This window comes from Salvelinus namaycush, chromosome 19 (assembly GCF_016432855.1).
Source record: "Salvelinus namaycush isolate Seneca chromosome 19, SaNama_1.0, whole genome shotgun sequence".
NCBI lineage: Eukaryota > Metazoa > Chordata > Actinopteri > Salmoniformes > Salmonidae > Salvelinus > Salvelinus namaycush.
Window position 1 is genome coordinate 18,001,382 of NC_052325.1, and position 24,036 is coordinate 18,025,417.

At 43.4% G+C, this 24,036-nt stretch overlaps 1 protein-coding gene across 1 annotated transcript in view; it reads left to right on the forward strand.

The window, feature by feature from the left end:
• ttn.1 (titin, tandem duplicate 1) overlaps positions 1 to 24,036 on the forward strand; it is a 167,363-nt gene that overhangs the window by 106,183 nt on the left and 37,144 nt on the right. The window contains exons 157-180 of the mRNA XM_039014232.1: positions 108 to 419; positions 623 to 907; positions 1,048 to 1,347; positions 1,476 to 1,598; positions 1,707 to 1,886; positions 2,023 to 2,298; positions 2,408 to 2,707; positions 2,806 to 3,108; positions 3,203 to 3,502; positions 3,616 to 3,903; positions 4,012 to 4,314; positions 4,452 to 4,754; positions 5,670 to 5,975; positions 6,262 to 6,549; positions 6,649 to 6,939; positions 7,024 to 7,311; positions 7,480 to 8,082; positions 8,181 to 8,285; positions 8,528 to 8,722; positions 8,900 to 9,196; positions 9,307 to 9,894; positions 9,993 to 10,295; positions 10,491 to 17,125; positions 17,372 to 23,912. Coding sequence (XP_038870160.1) covers positions 108 to 419; positions 623 to 907; positions 1,048 to 1,347; positions 1,476 to 1,598; positions 1,707 to 1,886; positions 2,023 to 2,298; positions 2,408 to 2,707; positions 2,806 to 3,108; positions 3,203 to 3,502; positions 3,616 to 3,903; positions 4,012 to 4,314; positions 4,452 to 4,754; positions 5,670 to 5,975; positions 6,262 to 6,549; positions 6,649 to 6,939; positions 7,024 to 7,311; positions 7,480 to 8,082; positions 8,181 to 8,285; positions 8,528 to 8,722; positions 8,900 to 9,196; positions 9,307 to 9,894; positions 9,993 to 10,295; positions 10,491 to 17,125; positions 17,372 to 23,912 — 19,713 coding nt within the window. The remainder of the gene's footprint in view (positions 1 to 107; positions 420 to 622; positions 908 to 1,047; positions 1,348 to 1,475; positions 1,599 to 1,706; positions 1,887 to 2,022; positions 2,299 to 2,407; positions 2,708 to 2,805; positions 3,109 to 3,202; positions 3,503 to 3,615; positions 3,904 to 4,011; positions 4,315 to 4,451; positions 4,755 to 5,669; positions 5,976 to 6,261; positions 6,550 to 6,648; positions 6,940 to 7,023; positions 7,312 to 7,479; positions 8,083 to 8,180; positions 8,286 to 8,527; positions 8,723 to 8,899; positions 9,197 to 9,306; positions 9,895 to 9,992; positions 10,296 to 10,490; positions 17,126 to 17,371; positions 23,913 to 24,036) is intronic.

The window sequence follows — 24,036 nt, forward strand, 5'->3', positions numbered from 1 at the left end:
CTAAATATTATAAAATCATACATTCACAATGGTTTTGCTTTAGCCTTTGCATTTCCAAAGTATCTGTGTTAATATGCAGTTTGTTTATTTCGTTTTGACATTTTCAGATGTCCCAGCCCCTCCAACAAATCTGAAGGTTGGTGACAGTACAAGGACCTCAGTAGCACTGAAGTGGACAAAGCCTGTTTGTGATGGTGGAGCTCCTATCATTGGTTATGTGGTGGAAATGAGGATCAAGGGAAACAAGGATGCGGCGTGGAAGAGGTGTAATGTCGCAGCCCAGCTAATTGTATGTGAATTCACTGTCTCCAGTCTGGATGATCATGAATGGTATGAATTCCGCGTTTCTGCTCAAAATCAATGCGGTATGAGCTTAACGGCGGATCTTACGATGCCCGTGCAACCCAAGGATATCCTTGGTGAGTCCTAAAATACATTTACATTTTACATTCACATTTTTGTAATTTAGCAGATGGGCTTATCCCGAGCGACTTAGTCAGTGAATAGTAAATAGTACTACAGTTTGTTTAATGTGGCATATTTCAGTTTAATTACATTGTGTGAAAGATCATTAGTGTATCATCACACTAATACATCTATCTACACCTTCTTCGACCAACAGAGGCACCTGAAATTGACATGGATGCTAGTCTGAAGGAGGGTCTGACAGTCAGGGCCGGATGTCCCATCCGACTGGTGGCAACCATCAAGGGAAGACCAGCTCCCAAAGTCTCCTGGAGAAGAATGGGTGTCGATAACGTTGTCAGGAAGGGCCATGTGGACATCATTGACACAATGACCTTCCTGGTTATCCCTGAAAGTACACGGGATGATTCAGGCAAATACTCCCTGACCCTGTCCAGCCCAGCTGGGGAGAAGGCAGTGTTTGTCAATGTCAAAGTACTGGGTAAGTAGTGTGTTTTCGCTCATCTCAGAACTACTGCATTGCTCTATTGCTGCTTGCAGTTTGAATATCTGCCCATAATCTTATAATATGTTGTACTACATAAACATGTCAATGTGATTACATGTTTTTCCCCTCAACAGATACCCCAGGGCCTGTAGTGGGTCTGGATGCCACAGATATTAAACAGACGTCCGCCAAACTGGCATGGTCACCCCCTGAGAACGATGGTGGCAGTGCAGTCACTCATTACATTATTGAGAAGCGTGAAATCGACCGCAAGACCTGGGGACCAGTCGCAAACAATATTGAACAGACTGAAACCAACGTCAAGAAACTTGTTTCAGGCACAGAGTATTTCTTTAGAGTCACGGCTGTGAATGAATATGGTCCTGGAGTTGCGAAGGTCTCGCCAAAGTCCTACATGGCATCTGATCCTGTCAGTAAGTACCCTTTTGTTTGACCGTTTCATTAATGATCTAAGAACCATTCATTAGATGCACTAGAAGCCTAGCCTTCAATTATTTAAGCCTGAATTTTGACAACTTTTTGCTGGTTTTCTTCTTCCCAGGCAAACCTGAACCATGCCCGAAGATTGATGTATTGGAAATTACAAAGAACAGTGCACTTCTGGGATGGCTGAAACCATTGGGTGATGGAGGAGCTAAGATAGATGGTTATATAGTTGAATACATGGGGCTCATCCCACCCAAACCAGAACCAGAACCAGCAGAACCAGTAGAAGGAGAGGAAGCTGCTCCTCCTCCGGAACCTGTACCTGCACCTGTGGTTGTGGAAGAACCAGCGGAAGAGAAGCCAGAACCACAATGGATGGCATACACAACTGTTAAAAATTTAACCCTTTCAGTTAGTGGACTCAAGGAGGGTATGAAGTACAGATTCCGGGTGGCTGCAAGAAATATCATGGGTCGCAGTTCGTACACTGAAACTAGGGACGCTTATGAGATCAAGGAACAGATGCGTAAGTTTTCTTTTTTTGCAACCAATGTTATTCACAACATATCCACACATAATAGAATTGTGATTTTTGTGTGTGATGAGGGTTTATTTTTCATCAAATCAAGTTAACAAAAAATTCCTTTTTATTTGGTTTTCAGTGGAACCCAAGATTATGATGGCGGAGGCTGTGTCTGCCAAAGCAGGAGCTAAACTCAGAGTGGAAGCTCTTGTGTCTGGAAAGCCAGCACCAACCTGCACATGGATGCGAGGAGATGACAATGTTGTTTCCTCTAGTCGTCTTGCTGTGCACAAATCTGCAAACATGTGTGTGCTCATCATCAAAGACGTGTCCAGAACCGACAGTGGACTATACAGTTTGGTTGCTGAGAACAGCTGTGCTAAAGTAGATCAGCATATTAAAATCATCATCAGAGGTTTGTATCTTAATTGCATAAAATAATTAGTCGGTTCTATTTTCAAACTATTCGAATGAAAATTGTGTTAGATGTGAATGCTGATAATGACTGTATATTAATGTTTCAGATATCCCCGGAGCGCCTGAGCCTCCATTTGAGATCAGTGACATTGACGCTGATGCCTGCACACTCTCTTGGAAAGCACCAATTGAAGATGGCGGAAGCCAGATTACAAACTACGTAGTGGAGAAGTGTGACGTGATCAGAGGCGACTGGGTAAACGCTGTATCGTCCTGTGGCAAGACTGGCTGCAGACTGGGAAAGCTCATCCCTGGAAAGGAATACATCTTCCGTGTCCGTTCTGAGAATCGCTTTGGAATCTCAGACCCCCTTACATCGGACAGGATGATTGCCAAATTCCCCTTCGGTGGGTTTCACACAAAAAAATCTAATAAAACTCTGTTGTATTGTTGTATCGTTCACTTAATCTAAATCTTGTTTTTATTTGATTTATTTTATCAATAGATGTGCCCAGTGAGCCTTTAAACTGCCACATCACCAAGGTCAACAAGGACTGTATGTTTGTAGCCTGGGACAGACCTGAGAGCGATGGTGGCAGCCCTATTACTGGCTTCTACATTGAACGCAAAGAGAGGAACAGCCTCCTTTGGGTCAAGGCTAACGACTCAGTTGTCAGATCAACGGAATATCCCTGTGCAGGCCTTATTGAGGGCTTGGAATACAACTTCAGAGTATCTGCCATCAATCGTGCTGGACAGAGTAAGCCAAGCAAGAAGTCTGACTTTGTCACAGCAAGAACACCAGTTGGTATGTGTATTTTTAATTCCTTTTTTCCTATTATGATACATAACTCGTACGACTTCTTCCTCAAACATTGTGTACTTGATTTATTCCTGCACAGACACACCAGGCAAACCAGAGGTTCTCGATGTTACCAAGAATGCAGTCAACTTGGTCTGGACTAGACCAAAGAATGACGGTGGAAGCAAGATCATTGGATATTATGTTGAGGCCCTGAGGCTCCCTGGAGACAAATGGGTCCGTTGCAACACCAGCAGTCAGAATGTACCCAGAGAAGAGTACACTGCAACTGGACTGGAGGAAGACATGGAGTACCAGTTCAGAGTCATCGCAAAGACCGCTGTCAACATGAGCCGGGCATCAGACATCACAGACCCAGTTCTGGTCTCTGCAGAGAAGGGTAGGAATATTGCATTGACATTTGTTTCCTCTAAATTAAGCAAATATATGTATATACCATCGATTTGATTGGATTTTAGTGCATTTCTGACCATGTCTCAATTATCATTTCAGTGCCACCAAGAGTAGAAATTGGAATCCCAATGAAGAGGCTTAAGCCAGTGAAGGCTGGAGCAAATGTACTTCTTGAGGCAGAGGTGTTTGGAAAACCGATGCCCAAGGTTACATGGAAGAGGGGAGAGGAAGTATTGAGAGCTTCTGAGATGTTGAAGATGTCCCAGTTGAGACATCTCTTCAGCATAGAGCTTCTTGGAGTAACAAAGGAACACACAGGAGAGTATACTATTTTGGCAGAAAATGCAAGTGGATCCAAAACTGGAGAAATTAAGTTAACGGTTTTCGGTAAGTATAAAGACAGACAAAGATATATTTCAAGATATTTGTTTTTTTCAACTAGAAACATATTACATTTATTATAATCAAGAAACATAAACATATTCTTCTTCTTAGATGTCCCCGGTCCACCAGTCTCTGTCAAGTTTGGTGACGTGTTTGCCAATAGTGTCCAGATTAGTTGGGAGGCGCCTATTGCAGATGGAGGCTCGGACATCACAAACTACATTGTTGACAAACGTGAGACCAGTAGAGCTGAATGGGCTCAGGTCGCAGCCCATATTCAGGGTGATGTGTTTGAACTCACCACAAAGAAACTGATTGAGGGACGAGAGTACCAGTTCCGCATCCGCGCAGAGAATAGATTTGGGGTTGGAGAAGCCATCTTGACTGATCCCGTCTATGCCAGGAATCCATTCAGTAAGATTTCTATTTACTTTTTTCATATACTTTAATGCAGTAGTTTTAATGCAGTAAATACTTTAACAGACACGTTTATCACACAGCACAATGCCTCTAGAACTGTGTTTGTTTAATACTTGAATCATTATTTTTAGCTGTCCCTGGGGCATGTGAGGCACCAGTCATCACAAACATCACCAAAGAGCACATGACCGTTAGCTGGAAGGAACCAGCCGATGATGGCAAGTCAACCATCTTAGGGTACATGGTGGAGAAGAAGGGAACCAAGGAAGTCAACTGGACTAAACTGAACAGGAAAGCCTTGATAGAGAGAACCCTGGAAGTTGCTGGTCTGTCAGAGGGAGCAGAGTATGAATTCAGAGTAATTGCCCTGAACAACGCTGGCCTTGGCAAACCCAGTGAGCCATCCACTGTGGCTTCAGCCCACGATCCTATCAGTAAGTATCCAAACTTATTAAAACAATTTACCCAACATCATTCTGGATGACAATCATTCTGGATGACAATGCACCTATAATATGTAGCTTGATATCTACCTATAATATGTACATTTATATTTACTTTTAATATTAAAATGTATACTTGATATTTATTTAATATACTTTTAATATATTCACTGAGTGTACAAAACGTTAAGAACTCTTTCCATGACATAGACTGACCAGATGAATCCAGGTGAAAGCTATGGTCCCTTACTGATGTCACTTGTTAAATCCACTTCAATCACTGTAGATTAATGGGAGGAAACCGGTTAAATAAAGATTTTTAAGCCTTGAGATAATGAAGACATGGATTATGTATGTGTGCCATTCAGAGGGTTAATGGGCAAGACAAAAATGTAAGTGTCTTTGAACGGGGTTAAGGTAGTAGGTGCCATTCGCACAGGTTTGTGTTAAGATCTGCCAAAGGGCATCCGGCCAATTTGACACAACTGTGCATTGGAATCAACATGGGCCAGCATCCCTGTGGAACACTTTCGACACCTTGTAGAGTCCACGATGAATTAAGGCTGTTCTGAGGACAAAAAGGGGTGCAACTCAATATTAGGAAGGCTTTCTTCAAGTTTTGTACACCCAGTGTATATACATTAAATACATTTTTATACTTACTTTTAATGGTCCTTTGTAGCTCAATTGGTTGAGCATGGAGCTTTTAACGCCAGAGTAGTGGGTTCAATTCCCGGGACCATCTATATGTAAAATGTGTGTACACATGACTGTAAGTCGCTTTAGATGAAAGCTTCTGTTAAATACCTTTTACCGTAATGTTGCCCTCTGTAGATTTTATATTATGTTCAAATATATATTTATTTATAATGACCTTTTATATAACATAAATGTGCTCCTCAATAGATCCTCCTGGACCCCCTGTGAACCCGATGGTCACTGACGTCAGCCGCAGCACAATTAGCCTGACCTGGACTAAACCAGCCAATAACGGAGGCAGTGCCATCCTGGGATACCTTGTTGAATGCAAGAGAACAGACGCAACAGACTGGATCAGATGCAACGTGCCCAAGAACCTCCAGGACACATTCTACCTTGTTCAGAACCTCATTGATAAATCTGAATATCAACTGCGTGTGTCTGCCGTGAACAAAGTGGGCTTCAGTGAAACATGCGAAGTGCCAGACAAACATGTAGCAAAGGACATTTTGGGTATGCTAACATTTTAATACTAACCCGATTGAATGAGTATACTGTAGGCTAACTTTAGGATCATATGTAAGAATAATAATAATAATAATAATTGATTGGATTTATACATAGCTTTTCTAGTGCGCAAAATGCTTTACAAAGTAAGGGGGGAAACTCACCTCTATCACCATGTAGTATTATTAACTTTGTTTTTCAAGTATTCAAGTTTATAATGAGCTTACAATTAAGTCTATGTACACACCCAACATTGTGTAGATTGAAAGAAGTTTTCTTGCTTTGATTTCAGTTGCTCCTGAGGCAGAACTCAGTGCTGACCTGAAGGAGGTTCTGGAGCTCCGTGCTGGGTCCCAAATGAGACTTTTCGCCACAATAAAGGGTCGTCCCACTCCCAAGGTGATCTGGGCAAAAATGAACAGCAACATCAAGGAAAGACAAGGCATCGTTATCAAGAGCACCGACACTGACACTGTGGTGTTAGTCCAGAGTTGCAACAGATATGATGCGGGCAAATATATCCTGAGTCTTGAAAGTCGCAGCGGAATGAAGATGTATACAATTGTTGTCAAGGTTTACGGTAAGCATAAATTATTGTATTTAAGACTCGATTCATGAGATCTTAAATAAATATGGCTTAATCTGTAATACTTAATGTATTTATCTATCTGACATACAGATACCCCTGGGCCACCAGTCAATCTCATGGTAAAGGGGACAACAAAGGACAGTGCAAAGATCCTTTGGGATACTCCTCTTATTGATGGTGGAAGCGAAGTGACCAGTTACATTATTGAAAAGCGTGATGCAGAGAGAAAAGCTTGGTCTCTAGTTAAGGATAACTATGCCAAAAACACTCTCAAGATCCCTGATTTGGAGGCTGGTAGATCTTACTGTTTTAGAGTCAAGGCTGTGAATGAATATGGCGTTGGTGAGGCATGTGAAACCGCAGATTCAGTTAGAGCGTCTGGTGAGTGATCATGCATTATATCTAATATAATCTACATTGTTTTGTGTGGAGAGAATGTTCTTCTAATCTCATTTGATATTACAGAGGAACCTGGGCCAGTCATGGACTTCAAGCCCTTGTTGATCACAAAGCAAGGATGCACCCTTGGATGGAAGAAACCTCTCAGTGATGGCGGTAGCCGCATCATTGTGTATGTGCTTGAGGTTATGAATGGAGATGATAACTGGAAGGAGCTAATGAGTTCCAAGAACATGCAGTACAGTGCCAAGGATCTGGTGGAAGGAAAAGAATATAAGTACAGAGTCAAAGCAGTAAATGACTCTGGTGACAGTCCGTACAAGGAGCTGGATGTGGTGGCTAAAGACCAGATCAGTAAGTCTTTATCTGCATCCCAAATGGCACCCCTTTCCCTATATAGTGCGCTACTTTTGACCAGGCCCCATAAGGAATTCCTCCTCATGAACTGTCTGTGATTTATCTCACGACCATTGTTTTTCACCGGCAGATATTAACCCTATTCTTGTCCTCTGTCTTTCCTAGTTCATCCTGGAGTTGACTTGCGGGGCATTCCCAATCTGTGCTACATTGCAAAGGAGGGAAGTATCGTCCGCATCAAGCTCCCACTCTACGGCAAACCTACTCCTAAATGCTCCTGGAAGAAGGGCGAGGATGAGGATTTGACCGATACTGGAAGAGTGTGTGCAGAATCCACAGCAGTCAACACTACCCTCCTGATCCGTGACTGCCAGAGGAGCGATGCCTCTAAGTACACAGTCACACTGAAAAACATTTCTGGAGTGAAGGAATCCACCATCTTCATTAGGGTGGTTGGCAAACCAGGAATGCCTGTCGCACCAATGAAGTTTAAGGATGTCACTGCAGATGGGTGCACCCTGAGATGGACTGCACCTAAGGATGATGGTGGATCAGAGATAACCAACTATACTCTTGAGAAGAGGGATTCCGTAACCAACATGTGGGTTAGCATTGCTACCGATATTGAAGCAGTTTCCAATACTACCACCTTCAGAGTGACAGGTCTTCATGAGGAGACGGAATACATCTTCAGAGTCTGTGCACAGAACAAGCATGGTGCTAGTGAAGGACTCAAATCCGAGCCTATTGTTGCCAAACATCCATTCAGTAAGTTAAGTTTTCTTCTAAATTGTATAGATCATTTTTTGTCATCAAATGTAATTTGGATATTGTTGACTGATTGTAACGTTATCGCTCCTTTCCAGATGTACCTGAGGCACCACCTGCACCTGTGATCATGAGTATGCGTCATGATTCATCATTCTTGGCCTGGTCTGACCCAAGGAAGACCGGAGGCTCTCCAATTACTGGTAGAGTACAAGTGTCTTTTTTAGCATACAGTAGCAACTTTATGTTTTCTGAGTTGATGCAGGTGGGAGTTGTCAAGTGAATGATTTTGTGTATATTTGTCTAAATTCTCTCAGTGTGTTCGGTTAATTGAAAGGGGACGTCAGCACAACATCACCAGGTCAAATTCCTGGTACATGTACTTGGCGAATAAAAATGATTCTGATTATCAATCATAACAATCTATGAACCCTTGTGATTTCAGGCTACCACGTTGAGTTCAAGGAGAGGAACAGCATGCTGTGGAAGAGGTCAGGGGGAGCCATTAAGTTGAAGGAACACAAGGTCACCGGCTTAACTGAAGGACTGGAATATGAATTCAGAGTCATGGCCACGAATCTGGCCGGTGTTGGCAGAGCAAGTCCACCAACTGGGGCGCATGTTGCCTTGGATCCAATTGGTAAGTGGAATATTTTTCAAGGTTCATTGTTCATTCAGGTGTCCCATTGCATCCATAGGCCAGATTGGATTGTGTCTAGTTTGTCCACTTGGTAATTTGTTTTTGTAATATTTTCGCTGGAATAATCAAGGTGTTGTCTTACAATCACATTGAGCATCCTTCTTGTTTGTATTTCAGATGCCCCTGGAAAACCTGATGTGATCAGCATCACAAGAAGTACTGTAACACTTCAGTGGACTGAGCCCAAGTACGATGGTGGACACAGACTGACAGGCTACATTGTGGAAAAACGTGATTTGCCTTCCAAGATCTGGCAAAAGGCTAACAATGTGAATGTTGTAGACACAGCATACACTGTGAAAGAGCTGCAGGAGGGATGCAAGTTTGAGTTCAGAATCAGGGCAAAAAATGCCGCTGGAGCATTGAGCCCTCCCTCTGAACAAACAGATACACTTGTGTGCAAGGATGAATACGGTAAGATATATATTTATATTGATGATTGTATTATTAATCATGAAATTAAGTAACAGAATGTGGTGTGTTTACTACCATGAAGGTAATTACTATATTGATTTATTCAACAGAGGCACCAACCATCACTATTGATTCCACTGTAAAAGAGGGACTCACAGTCAGAGCGGGTGACCACATCGTCATAACTGCAACAAGTATTGTAGGCAAACCCCCACCAACATCAGTGTGGTCTAAGGGTGGAAAATACTTCAAGCCTTCAGATATCTGCCAGATTGAGTCCACTGCAACGTCCTCGACATTGACTGTCAAATACGCCGGGAGATCGGATTCTGGAGAATACACAATTACAGCCAGCAATCCATTTGGTGTCACAGAAGAAGTTGTGAAAGTGAAGGTTTTGGACGTTCCCGCAGCTCCGGGTCCTATTGAGGTCAGTGGAGTTTCGTCTGAGAAGGTCACACTGACATGGACACCACCAACTGAAGATGGTGGATGTCCAGTTAAATATTACACCCTGGAGAAGAGAGAAACAAGCCGCCTCCTTTGGACCATTCTTTCAGAAAAAGTACTTGACTGCCACTATATTGCCAAGAAGCTAATCCAGGGAAATGAATACATCTTCCGTGTGAAGGCAGTTAATCACTATGGTCCTGGAGAAGCAGCAGTGTCTGGGCCAGCTAAGATGGTGGACCAATTTGGTATGTAAAACTGACTTGTTTCATTTAGTTGGATTGAATCATGGTTATGTATATTTTCACTAATGCATCCTAAATACTGTGATATATTTTGTTTGCAGGTCCCCCTGGTCCTCCATCAAAACCAGAGATTGAAGAGATTGGAGGACACCATGTCAAAATCAACTGGAAAAGACCAATTGATGATGGTGGTAGCGACATCACAGGCTACATGGTTGAAAAGAAAGAAAGAAAGGGCATGAGATGGGTTAGGGCAGCGAAGAAGTCCATTGCTGAACTCTCATATCAAGTAACGGGACTCACAGAGAAAGTTGAATATGAATTCAGGGTGGTTGCAGAGAACAAAGCAGGCTTCGGAGAGCCAAGTGAACCATCATTGTCTGTTACGACCAAAACTGTTAAATGTGAGTAAAAAAAATCTGCATCTATCCATATATGTTGCTTTTATGTAGTCATATTTACGTAGTCATTCCACTTTACTTACTTCACTTTTAGATATCTAATCTCTGTCATTGTTGTAATATTGAATCATTATATATAGGGATTTGCCTTAATGTTATCTTTTAATCATATACTGATCACTTCTATTACTATTTTAGATGCACCTGGACCTCCAATCAACCCAAGAATTACAGACACAACAAAGACTTCTGCAACATTCTTCTGGGGGAAACCACTTGAAGATGGTGGGCTTGAAGTCACAGGGTACTTTGTTGAGCATAAAAAAGATGGAGAAGAGGAATGGTTCAAGGACACACCAACTGCTTCACTGAGAATTACAGAATTTGTTATTCCTAACTTGAAAGTGGGAGCAAAATACCACTTCAGAGTCAGTGCAATGAATGCAGAGGGAGTTGGTGAACCAGCTCAAACTGAAGAACTGGTTGAAATTATTGAACGTGAAGAAGAGCCAGACTTTGAACTGGATGTTGAGCTGAGAAGAACCCTTGTTGTCAGGGCGGGATGTTCCATCCGCATATTTGTGCCCATTAAAGGTCGCCCAGCTCCTGAAGTAGCCTGGACGAAGGGCGAAGACGCACCACTCAAAGGACGTGCTAACATTGACAGCACAGAGTCATACACTATGCTTGTCATCCCTGACTGCACAAGAAATGATGCAGGAAGATACAACTTGATCCTTACGAATGCTGCAGGAGAGAAGACTGCTCATGTCAATGTGAGAGTTCTGGATTCACCTGGACCACCAATTAATCTGAAGCCAAAGCACATTGACAAAGAGAGCATCACTCTTCAATGGGAACTGCCGCTTATCGATGGTGGTTCAAAGATAACAAACTATATCATTGAAAAGAGAGAGTCAACACGCAAAGCATATTCCACCATAATATCAGTTTGTCCAAATAGCACAGTTAGAATTCCTGATCTAGCAGAAGGGTCAGAATATTACTTCAGAGTATCGGCTGAAAATGAGTACGGAATTGGCGAGTCGGTTGAGACTACAGATCCAATTCGAGCATCTCAAGCACCAACACCCCCTGAGAGCGTTTATGCTACAGATGTCACCAAGACCGCTGTCAGTCTTGCATGGACAAAGCCAAAACATGACGGTGGTAGTAGAGTTACTGGATATGTCCTTGAAGCTCAAAAGAAGGGAGGAGACCAGTGGTCCCATGTGACAACTGTCAAGACTATGGACTTCATAGTGAAGAACCTGAATGAAAATGAACAGTATATATTCCGTGTCATGGCTGTAAACCACTCCGGAAGAAGTGGTCCTTGTGACAGCAAGCCTGTTACTATCAAGGAAACAATAACAATGCCAGAATTTGACCTGCGTGGAATATGCCAGAAAATTGTCATTGCCAGGGCAGGAGATGAGATTAAAGTTGAGATACCAGTTATGGGACGTCCAAAACCAACTGTTTCATGGACGAAAGATGGTCAGCACCTCAAGATAACCCCAAGAATAATCACTGAATGTACTGCAACCACAAGTATCCTGAATATAACAGAATGCATAAGGAGTGACACAGGACATTATGGCATGACAGGGAAGAACATAGTTGGCTCAGTGACAGATACCATCATAGTAAAAGTGCACGATGTCCCTGGACCTCCAAAGGGACCAATAAAAATAGATGAAATCTCCCGTACCTATGCTGTCATCTCTTGGGGAACACCTGAGAATGATGGAGGTGTACCAATCAACAATTACATTGTTGAATTAAGGGAAACTACGGGAACGTCATGGGTAGAATTGACATCATCAGTAATCCGTACAATATTTAAAGCTACTCGTCTGAAGACTGGTGCGGAATACCAGTTCAGAGTCAAAGCTAAAAACAGATATGGTGCTGGTCAACCAATCATCTCAGAGTCAGTGGTTGCTGCATATCCATTCAAACCCCCTGGGCCACCTAGCACTCCAAAGGTTGTGGCCTTTACCAAAGACACAATGACAATTGGCTGGAATGAACCTGTTTATGATGGTGGAAGTGAAGTCATTGGATATCACATTGAGAGGAAAGAGAGAAGCAGCATCCTTTGGCAAAAGATCAGCAAATCCATGGTGAAAGATAATCAATTCAAATCAAGTGGACTGGAAGATGGAGTTGCATATGAATTCCGCGTCACTGCTGAAAACATGGCTGGAATTGGTAAACCAAGCAAGGCTTCAGAAGCAATGCTAGCCCTTGATCCAGTGGATCCACCAGGTCAACCAGAGCCAATCTTTGTTTCCAAGAATATAGTAACAATTCAATGGACAAAGCCTGAATATGATGGTGGGTTCAAGATTACTGGCTACGTAGTGGAAAAGAGAGACTTACCAGCTGGTCGTTGGATGAGGGCCAACTTCACAAACATCATTGAGACCACTTTCACTGTAAGTGGGTTAACTCAGAATGAGGCCTATGAATTCCGTGTACTTGCCAAAAATGCAGCTGGTTCAGTAAGTGAACCATCTGAGCCATCGGATCCCATCACCTGCACAGATGATATTGTGGAACCACGAATCATGGTTGATGCCAAATTCAAGGATGTGATTCTCCTGAAAGCAGGGGAAAACTTCAAACTTGATGCAGATGTTGCAGGCCAACCACTACCATCCATGGTGTGGACCAAGGGTGGAAAGGATATTGAAAATACGATGAAATTGACAATTAAAATGACTGACTTAACAACAACTCTGATTAACAAAGACTCGTTAAGAAGAGATGGAGGTGAATTTGTTCTGACTGCCACAAATGTTGGTGGGTTTGCCAAGCATATCTTTAATGTCAAAGTCCTTGACAGACCAGGTCCACCTGGAGGACCCCTGGTGGTGTCAGATATCACATCTGACAACTGTATTTTGGAATGGGCTCCACCCGCAGATGATGGTGGTGCAGAGATTGACCATTATGTGATTGAAAAGCGTGAATCAAGCAGGCTTGCATGGACAAATTCGGCCTCAGGCTTAACTGATACTCAATTTAAGGTGAACAAGTTACTCAAAGGAAATGAGTACATATTCAGAGTAATGGCAGTCAACAAATATGGAGTCGGAGAGCCTCTAGAATCTGCGCCAACTATTGCAAACAATCCATGGGTGCCAGCAGATCCTCCAAAGGATCCTGAAGTAACAATAATCACTAAGGATTCAATGATTCTTATGTGGAAGGCTCCTGAGTACGATGGTGGAACTCCAATCACAAACTATAATATTGAAAGGAAAGACAAGATTGGTCTTCGCTGGGTAAAATGCAACAAGAAGAAAGTAAAAGACTTGCAGTTCAAGGTAACTGGGCTTCAAGTAACACATGAATATGAATTCAGAATTCTTGCAGAGAATGCAGCTGGATTAAGCTTACCAAGCAATTCAAGTCCTTTCTACAAGGCTACTGACACCCTTTACGAACCAGGCCCTCCAGGCAACCCAAGAGTCGTGGACACAACCAAGTCATCCATTACGATTGCATGGAACAAGCCAAATTATGATGGTGGTTCTGAAATCACAGGATACATTGTGGAGACCTGCGTTCCTGGGGAGGAGGAATGGACAATTGTTACTCCGCCAGGAGGACTAATGGGTACATCGTTTACCCTTATGAACTTAGAGGAGGACAAAGAGTGCATGATTCAAGTTTCTGCCGTAAACAGTGAGGGCATTGGAGAGGAAGCAACTATTCCTGGCACACCGAGAGCTGAAGACAGGCTGCTTCCACCGGAATTTGACCTGGATGCAGAGCTAAAGAAGGTTGTGAATATCAGAGCCTGTAACACATTGAGACTTTTTGTACCTATCAGAGGAAGACCATCACCCGAGGCAAAATGGACCAAAGAAGATGGTGAACCTATTACGAGAGCAACCATTGAAAGCACAACTTCTTACACATCACTGGTGGTGGAAAATGTCAACCGATTTGACAGTGGCAAGTACGTGCTCACAATAGAAAACAGTTATGGATCCAATACAGCTGCTGTGAATGTCAGAGTGCTAGATACCCCAGGTGCCCCGCAAAATCTCAAGATCAACAGCGTCACTAAAGAATCTGTCACTCTTATCTGGGATGCTCCAGTAAATGACGGTGGAGCAAAGATTAAGAACTACATTGTTGAAAAACGTGAATCAACAAGGAAAGCATATGCCACTGTAAAATCTAACTGTCATAAGAACACCTGGAAAGTTGACCAGCTGCAGGAGGGATGTAACTACTACTTCAGAGTTTTAGCTGAAAATGAATATGGAATTGGCCTACCAATTGAAACCCGTGAATCAGTTAAAGTTTCTGAAAAACCACAGCCTCCTGCCAAAATCACCCTCGCCGATGTTACCAAGACTAGTGCCACCCTGTCTTGGGAGAAACCAGAGCATGACGGAGGAAGTAGAGTGGTATGCTATGTTGTTGAGATGCTGAGCAAAGGTGCTGAGAAATGGGTCCAGTCTTCCATTGTCAAAACATTAGAAGCAGTTGTCCCTGGACTGACACCAGGTGAAGAGTACATGTTCCGTGTAGCAGCAAGAAATGAAAAAGGAACAAGTGATCCACGTCAAATTGGTGTGCCAGTGATTGCTAAAGATCTTGTGATTGTCCCATCAGCTAAAATGTTGTTCAACACATTCAGTGTTCTAGCAGGAGAGGATTTGACAGTACAGATTCCGTTTATTGCTCGTCCCCGAGCAACTATTTCATTCATAAAGGACAATCTACCTATGAAGCGTACCACCAGAGTTAACTTTGGAGGATCAGATAAACTGATCAATCTTCAAATCAAAGAGGCATGCAGAGAAGATGTTGGTCAGTACCGAATCATACTCGCAAACACCGCTGGGGATACATCTTTATGCATCTCAGTAGTTGTTCTTGACAAACCTGGACCACCAAAGGACCCAATTAAAGTTGAGGCTGTTACTACTGACAGTGTGCTTTTCTCCTGGGCTCCACCAGAGTATGATGGTGGTGCAACAATCAACAGCTACCTTGTAGAAAAGAGAGACACGTCCACACAAACTTGGTTGGTTGTGTCTCCAAATCATGCAAGAACAACGATTAAAGCTTCGAGGCTGAAAAACGGTTCAGAGTACCAGTTCAGGGTGACAGCTCAGAACAGGTATGGAAAGGGCCCATCTCTGACCTCAGGGTCTGTTGTTGCTGAGTATCCATTCAAATTACCAGGCCCTCCAGGAACACCATCTGTACAGTCTTCCACAAAGGATAGCATGGTAGTTGTGTGGAATGAGCCTGTTAATGATGGTGGAAGCACTGTGCTGGGATATCATCTTGAGCGCAAAGAGAGAAACAGTATTCTCTGGGTGAAGCTCAATAAGTCTCTTATCCAGGATACATCTTACAAGACCACTGGCCTGGAACCAGGACAGGAATATGAATTCAGAGTTTACGCTGAAAACATTGTGGGAATTGGAAAAGTTAGCAAACTTTCCGAAGGTCACATTTCTAGGGATCCTTGCGATCCCCCCGGAGATCCTGAGGCTACTAAGATAACAAAGGATTCTGTAACAATCACATGGACAAAGCCAGAGTATGATGGTGGTGCCAACGTCACCGGCTATATTGTAGAGAAGAAAGAGTTGCCAGAGGGCCGCTGGAACAAAACCAACTTCACAAATATCATTGAAACCGAGTATGTGGCAACCAGCCTTGTGGAGAACCAGAAATATGAGTTCCGTGTTATTGCAAGAAACGCAGCAGGTGTTTTCAGCCTTCCCTCATACAGCACTGGACCAATTACTGCTAAAGATGAAATCGACCCTCCTCGTATTAGCATTGACCCACAGTTCACACAAACTGTTTATGTTAATGCTGGAGATGGCTTCAAAATCGATGCCGATGTTCATGGTAGTCCAATACCCGAAATCCTCTGGATGAAGAGCGGCCATGAGGCACCCCTTGCAAACACTATCACCAGAGACATAAAAAATACAGACAGCACCACTTTGTTGACTGTCAAAGAGGCTAAACTTGAAGATGGAGGAAAGTACACTTTACTTCTAAAGAATCCAGGAGGCGAGAAGTCAGTGAAAATCAATGTGGTTGTTCTGGATAAACCTGGGGCACCACAAGGTCCTATCTCTGTCACTGGCATCACAAATGATCAATGTTGCCTTGCTTGGAAATCCCCACTATATGATGGCGGCAGTAAAATCACTCATTACATTGTAGAGAGAAGGGAGACAAGCAGATTAGTTTGGACTGTTGTTGATAATAAGTGTGAGTCAAATTATCTGAAGGTTACAAAACTCTTGGAGGGAAATGAGTACATTTTCAAAGTCCAGGCAGTAAACAAATTTGGACTTAGTATGGGTCTGGAATCAATTGCTGTGACTGTCAAAGACCCATTCGTTCCCCCAGATTCACCAAGTAGGTTGGAGGTTTCCGATGTCAAAAAGGATTCAATGGTGATTACCTGGGAGGCTCCTGGATATGATGGTGGCAGTAATATTATTGGATACATTATTGAGAAGCACGATAAGGAGGGTGTGAGATGGACCAGATGCAATAGGAAGACAGTTACCGACTTAACCTACAAAGTCACCGGACTTATGGAAAGTCATATTTATGAATTTAGAGTTCTGGCTGAGAATGTCTCTGGAGTTGGAGAGCCAAGCTCCCCAACAGTTTTCTACAAGGCTTTGGATCCAATCTTCAGACCAGGTGCACCAATTAATCCTAAAGTAACTGACATAAGCAAAACTTCAGTTTTCCTGTCATGGGGCAAACCTATATATGACGGAGGATGTGAGATTCAAGGATACATTGTGGAGAAATGCGAAGTGCCATCTCCTGCATCTCTCACTAAGCAATCCATCGTTGTGGAACCGGCCACTAAGTCACCAGCTGCTGAGGGAGAGGAAGCACCCGCTGACAAAAGAGCAGCTGAGGCAACACCTGCTGAGGCAGCACCCGCCGAAGTAGCACCCACCGAGCCAGAGCCCGCCGAAGCAGCACCTGCACCTGCAGACGCAGCACCTTCCAAGGCAGAACCTGGAGAAAAAGGAAGTGCAGAAGGAGCTACAGAGGAAGAACCTGCTGACGTGTGGACTATCTGTACTCCACCAAGTGGCATCAAACAAACAAGATTTGAAGTTAGAAAATTGGAGGAAATGCATTTGTACAAGTTCAGAGTTTGTGCTGTCAACAAGCTTGGTGTTGGAGACCATGCAGATGTCTCTGGAATAATTCTTGTCGAGGAGAGGATTGAGGAACCAGATCTGGACATTGACCCAGACCTGAGAAAGGTTGTGAACATTAAGGCTGGATGTTCCCTCAGGCTGTTCATTCCTATCAGAGGGCGACCTCAACCTGAAGTCAAATGGGGAAAGGATGAAGGTCCAATTAAGGAGAATGCACAAGTTGAAGTGACAAGTAGTTACACGTCCCTTGTGATTGACAATGTCAACAGATTTGACAGTGGAAAATATACTATTTCTGCAGAGAACGCCAGTGGTGAAAAATCTGCTTTAATTAGCGTTAGAGTTCTTGACACACCTAGTGCCCCAGTCAACCTCAAAGTGAAAGATATCACTGGTGAATCAGTGACACTTACATGGGATGCCCCTGTGTTGGATGGAGGAGCTAAAATCAGAAACTATATTGTTGAGAAGCGGGAAAGCACCAGGAAAGCCTATGCAGCTGTGGTGACAAACTGCCACAAATTATCATACAAGGTTGAGAACCTTCAAGAGGGTTGCAATTATTATTTCCGAGTCCTTGCTGAAAACGAACATGGTGTTGGCTTGCCTACAGCAACCATTGATCCCATCAAAGCCTCAGAGGTACCCCAAATCCCACGAAAACTGAGTGTTGTTGACCAAACCAAGACAAGCATCTCTCTTGCCTGGGAGAAGCCTGAGCATGATGGTGGAAGTAGAATCATTCATTACCTGCTAGAGATACAACCTAAAGGCTCTGAGAAATGGTCAGGTGTTGCAACTGTCAGAGCAATGGAGTCTGTTGTCAACAATCTAAATCCGGGTGAAGAATATATTTTCAGAGTGTTTGCTATCAATGACAAAGGAAAGAGTGACCCAAGGGAACTTGCACTTCCAGTGACAGCAAAGGACCTTGTTATCGAGCCTGATGTTAGACCTGCATTTAGCAATTACAGTGTTCGGGTTGGTAAAGACTTCAAGGTTGAAATCCCGATCGCAGGACGTCCTAAACCAGCAGTTAAATGGACAAAGGATGGATCAATCCTACTCCACACCTCAAGGGTTAAAATCACTAACACTCCAGAGAGCACAACTCTAAGTATCACAGAGGCTACAGGAGAAGATGGCGGAATGTATGGCATTAATGTTACTAATGTAGTTGGGGAAAAGAATGCAACAATTGAAATCATTGCTCTTGATAAACCTGGCCCACCAAGTGGACCTGTAAAGTTTGATGAAGTTACTATTAACACTGCAACTATTTCTTGGGGTCCACCAAAGCATTCTGGTGGCTGCCAGATTTCAAATTACATTGTTCAGAAAAGAGACACAACCACCACATCTTGGGAGAATGTTGCTGCCTCCGTGGCAAGAACTACGCTCAAGGTGCAAAGGCTGAAAACTGGGGCTGAATATCAATTCAGAATCATTGCTCAAAATCGATATGGCAAGAGTTACGGTTTGGACTCACATCCTTTGACTATAAAGTACCCTTACAAAGAACCTGGCCCACCCGGCACTCCATTCATTGCATCTCTCTCCAAGGAATATATGGTTGTGGAGTGGCATGAACCAGTCGCAGATGGAGGTAGTTCTGTTCTAGGCTATCACCTTGAAAGGAAAGAGAGAAACAGCATCCTCTGGACTAAGCTTAACAAGTCACTCGTTAAAGACACCATTTACAAAACCGGTCCCTTAGAGGAGGCCGTTGAATATGAATTCAGAGTTTATGCTGAAAATATCGTTGGTATTGGCAGATGCAGCAAAATCTCAGAGGGTTGTGTTGCACATGATCCTTGTGATCCTCCTGGCACCCCAGAGGCTATCATTGTAAACAAAGAGTCCATCACCATTGAATGGACAAAGCCAGAATATGATGGAGGAAGTGTGATTACTGGTTATGTTGTTGAGAAACGTGACCTTCCAGAGGGACGCTGGATGAAGGCAAACTTTACCAACGTTATTGAGACCAGGTTTACTGCTACTGGACTAACTGCTGATGCACAGTATGACTTCAGAGTCATTGCTAAGAATGCAGTTGGAACATTCAGCAAGCCATCTTATAACAGTGGACCTATAACAGCAAACGATGAGGTGGAAGCGCCAAAATATTCTATTGATCCTGCGTTCACCAAAACGATCATTATCAATGCAGGAGACACATTCAAACTTGATGCTGATGTACATGGAAAGCCAGTACCCACAATCCAGTGGTTCAAGGATGATGTGGAAATTGAAAAGAATACAATGAGATTGGAGATCAAAAATACAGAAAGCGTCGCAATGATAGTTGTGAAGGATTCTGTCAGAGTTGACGGTGGAAATTACAAACTTGTCCTGACAAATGTTGCTGGATCAGAGTCAGTTCCATTCAAGGTGAATGTACTAGACAGACCAGGACCACCTGTAGGTTCACTCCATGTCACTGGAGTCGCTTGTGACAAATGTACTCTGTCATGGCGTGCCCCACTACATGATGGAGGCAGTAACATCACACACTACCTCATTGAGAGGCGTGAAACCAGTCGTCTTGCTTGGACTATGGTTTCTAACAGCTGTGAGACCACAGTGTATAAAGTAACTAGTCTCCTGGAGGGCAATGAGTATATTTTCCGTGTCATGGCTATCAACAGTTATGGCATTGGTGAACATGTGGAGTCTTCAGCAGTAATAATGAAAAATCCATTTGTTGTCCCTGGCGCACCACATGTTAATGATGTAACGAACATTGCCCGGGATTCCATGACTGTCTGCTATTCTGCACCAGAGACCGATGGGGGAAGTGACATTACTACTTACATCATTGAAAAGAAAGACAGAGCTGGAGTTAAATGGACCAAATGCAACAGGCAAAAGGTCACAGACCTATCTTTCAGAGTAACAGGTCTGACATCAGATCATGAATATGAGTTTAGAGTATCTGCTGAAAATGCAGCTGGTGTTGGTGAGCCAAGTCTACCAACGTCATACTTTAAGGCCTGTGATCCCAAGTACAAACCTGGGGCACCCACACATGCACATGTGATTGATACCACAAAGAGCTCAATCACAGTCGCATGGGGAAAGCCTCTCAGCGATGGTGGCTGTCCTATCCAGGGATACATTGTAGAGATTTGCAAAGCTGAGGAGGAGGAATGGACAATGTGCACTCCACCAACAGGCCTGCGGGTCAATAAATTTGAAATCACAAAACTTACAGAGGGTCAGGAATATCAGATCCAGGTCTGTGCTATCAACAAACTGGGTGTTGGTGAACTAGCTGCTGTATCTGGAACATCTAAACCAGAGGAGAAGGTAGAGGATCCAGAAATTCAACTGGACTCGGAATTGAGGAAAGGAATTGTGGTGCGTGCTGGAGGATCTGTGAGAATCAATGTACCATTCAAAGGCAGACCAACGCCAGAGATTAAGTGGTGTAAGCTGAAGAAGGTTGAAGAAGTGGAGGAAGAACAAGAATTGCAAGAGAAAGCAGTGGTTGAGAAAGGTCTCAACTATACTCAGCTTTCCATTGACTCTTGTGACAGAAGTGATTCTGGAAAGTACAATGTGACTGTGAAGAACAGCAGTGGTACCGTTTCTGAATTTGTAACTGTGAAAGTGCTAGATACACCAGGTGCCCCTCTGAATCTCAAACTGACAGAGATCAAGAAAGACTCCATAACTCTTGTTTGGGATGCCCCTCTTACTGATGGCGGAGCGAAAATCAAGAATTATGTTGTTGACAAACGTGAATCAATCAGGAAAGCTTTTGCAAATGTAACAACCAAGGTCAACAAAACAACCTACAAAGTTGAAAACCTTGTTGAGGGGGCTATGTATTACTTCAGAGTTATGGCTGAGAATGAATATGGAATTGGATCGTCGACTGAAACAAAGCTTGCAACAAAGGCCTCTGAGGTGCCTCTTCCAGTCGGAAAGATCTTCTTGACTGATGTTACTAAAGTCAGCGCATCGTTCGGATGGGAAAAACCAGAGCATGATGGTGGAAGCAGAATTACCGGTTACCTAGTTGAGATGCAGCAAAAGGGAGGGGACAAATGGGGTGTTGCAACATCCACAAAGGGTGATTGTCATGGCACAGTCACTGGACTTACTGCTGGACAGGAGTATCTGATCCGTATCATAGCTTACAATGAGAAGGGAAAGAGTGAGCCTAAAGCACTGGCTATGCCAGTTGTTGCTAATGACATGACTATTGAACCAAGCTTAAAACTCATGTTCAACACCTACACCGTCAAAGCTGGTGACGATCTGATAGTAGAAATCCCAGTGTTTGGTAGGCCGAAACCCCAAATTGTTTGGAGGAAAGAGGGTCTGCCATTGAAAATAACAACAAGAGTGAATGTGATAAACACAGCAACAACTGCTACCATTAAAATTACTGAGGCATGTAAGGACGACTTTGGAAAGTATACCATTACGGCAACTAACACAGCTGGCTTATTCTCTGAAGACATAGGAATCACAATCCTTGACAAACCTGGTCCACCAACCGGACCCATTAAAGTCCTTGAAGTAAGCAATAACTCTGTCAGTCTTTCATGGGGTGCCCCGGAGTACACAGGCGGATGTCAAGTAAAGCATTACAATGTGGAAAGACGAGATACAACACAAACAGCATGGCAAAGTGTGAATGCACAGCTCGCTAGAACAGCTATCAAAATAACCAAGCTGAAAACTGGCGCAGAGTACTGTTTCAGAATCTGTGCTGAGAATAGATATGGAAAGGGCGCTCCTTTGGACACAAAATCAATTCTGGTGCAATATCCATACAAATCCCCAGGACCACCCGGAACTCCATACATCAAATCTGCAACAAAGGATCAAATGATTATTGAATGGAATGAGCCAGTCAATGATGGTGGTAGTACGGTTATTGGATACCATCTTGAATCTAAAGAAAGAACCAGCATTATGTGGACGAAACTCAACAAAGCCCTCATCGCTGATACCTCTTTCAAGATATGTAATCTTGAGGAGGACATTGGATATGAATACAGGGTCTATGCTGAAAACATTGTTGGCATTGGCAGAGCATCCAAAATATCAGAATCATTCGTTGCTCGAGATCCAGTTGATCTACCAGGTACCCCTGAGGCTACTGTTATCTCCAAGAACCACATTGTGATTCAATGGACTAAGCCACTGTATGATGGAGGCAGTAAGATCACTGGATATATTGTGGAGCGGAGAGATCTAGCCAACATTGAGGGTCGCTGGATGAGAGCCAACTTCACAAATGTCATTGAGACAGAATTTGCCATCTCTGGCTTGACAGAAAATGAACAATATGAGTTCAGAGTGATTGCAAGAAATGCCGCTGGTATTTTCAGTGAGCCTTCTGACAGCACTGGACCCATTACTGCCACAGATGAGATTGAAGCACCAAGAGCCTCAATGGATCCTAAATACAAGGATGTCATTGTTGTTAATGCTGGGGACAACTTAGTTTTGGATGCTGACATCTATGGCAAACCCGCTCCTGAGGTCTTATGGTTGAAGGAAGGAAAGCAAATGGACAAAGCTCTTCGAATTGAAGTGAAAACTACACAGAAACGTGCAGCTATGCATATCAAGGACTGCACAAGGTTAGATAGTGGAAACTATGACCTCAGTCTCACCAATATTGGTGGGGTAAAGACAATCCCAATCACTGTGAAGGTCCTTGATAAACCAGGTGCACCCACTGGACCACTGAGAGTCACTGGACTGACTGCCGACAGATGCTTCCTATCTTGGACTGATCCCTCTCTGGATGGTGGTGCAGCTATAAGTCACTATATTCTGGAAAAGAGAGAGACCAGTCGGTTATCCTGGACTGTGGTTAACGCAAATATTCAAGCTACAAATTTCAAAGTGATCAACCTACTGGAATTGAACGAATATATCTTCAGGGTTAGGGCTGTGAACAAATATGGCATTGGTGATCCTTTGGAGTGTGAGGCAGTAACTGCACGCAATCCATACAAGCCTCCAAGTGCACCCGGAACACCTGAAGCAAGTAAAATAACAAAGGATTCTATGGTCCTATCATGGTCAAAGCCAGAGAACAATGGTGGAGCAGAAATTGACTGCTACCATCTTGAGAAACGTGACAAAGATGGTGTAAGGTGGACCAAATGCAACCGGCAGCCATTGACTGATCTACACTTCAAAGTCACTGGGCTTTTGGATGGTCATTTCTATGAATATCGTGTTTCTGCAGAGAACGAAGCTGGAGTGGGAGATCTGAGCGAACTCTCCCTGTTCTACAGAGCATGCAATGCTACAACAGCACCTGGACCACCACACCATCCTAAGGTGACAGATCACACCAGCTCGACTGTGTCCTTGACTTGGGGCAAACCCGCTTCTGACGGTGGAGCATACATCAAAGGGTACATTGTTGAAATGAGAGAGGTGACAGAAGAGGAGAGGAAAGCAATGGAAGAGGAAAAGAAAAGGAAAGAAGCAGCAGCAGCAGAAGAAGAGTTTTTGGAAGAAGAGGAGGAAGTGGAAGCAGCAGCAGTAGAAGAGGTAAAAGAACCTCCTAA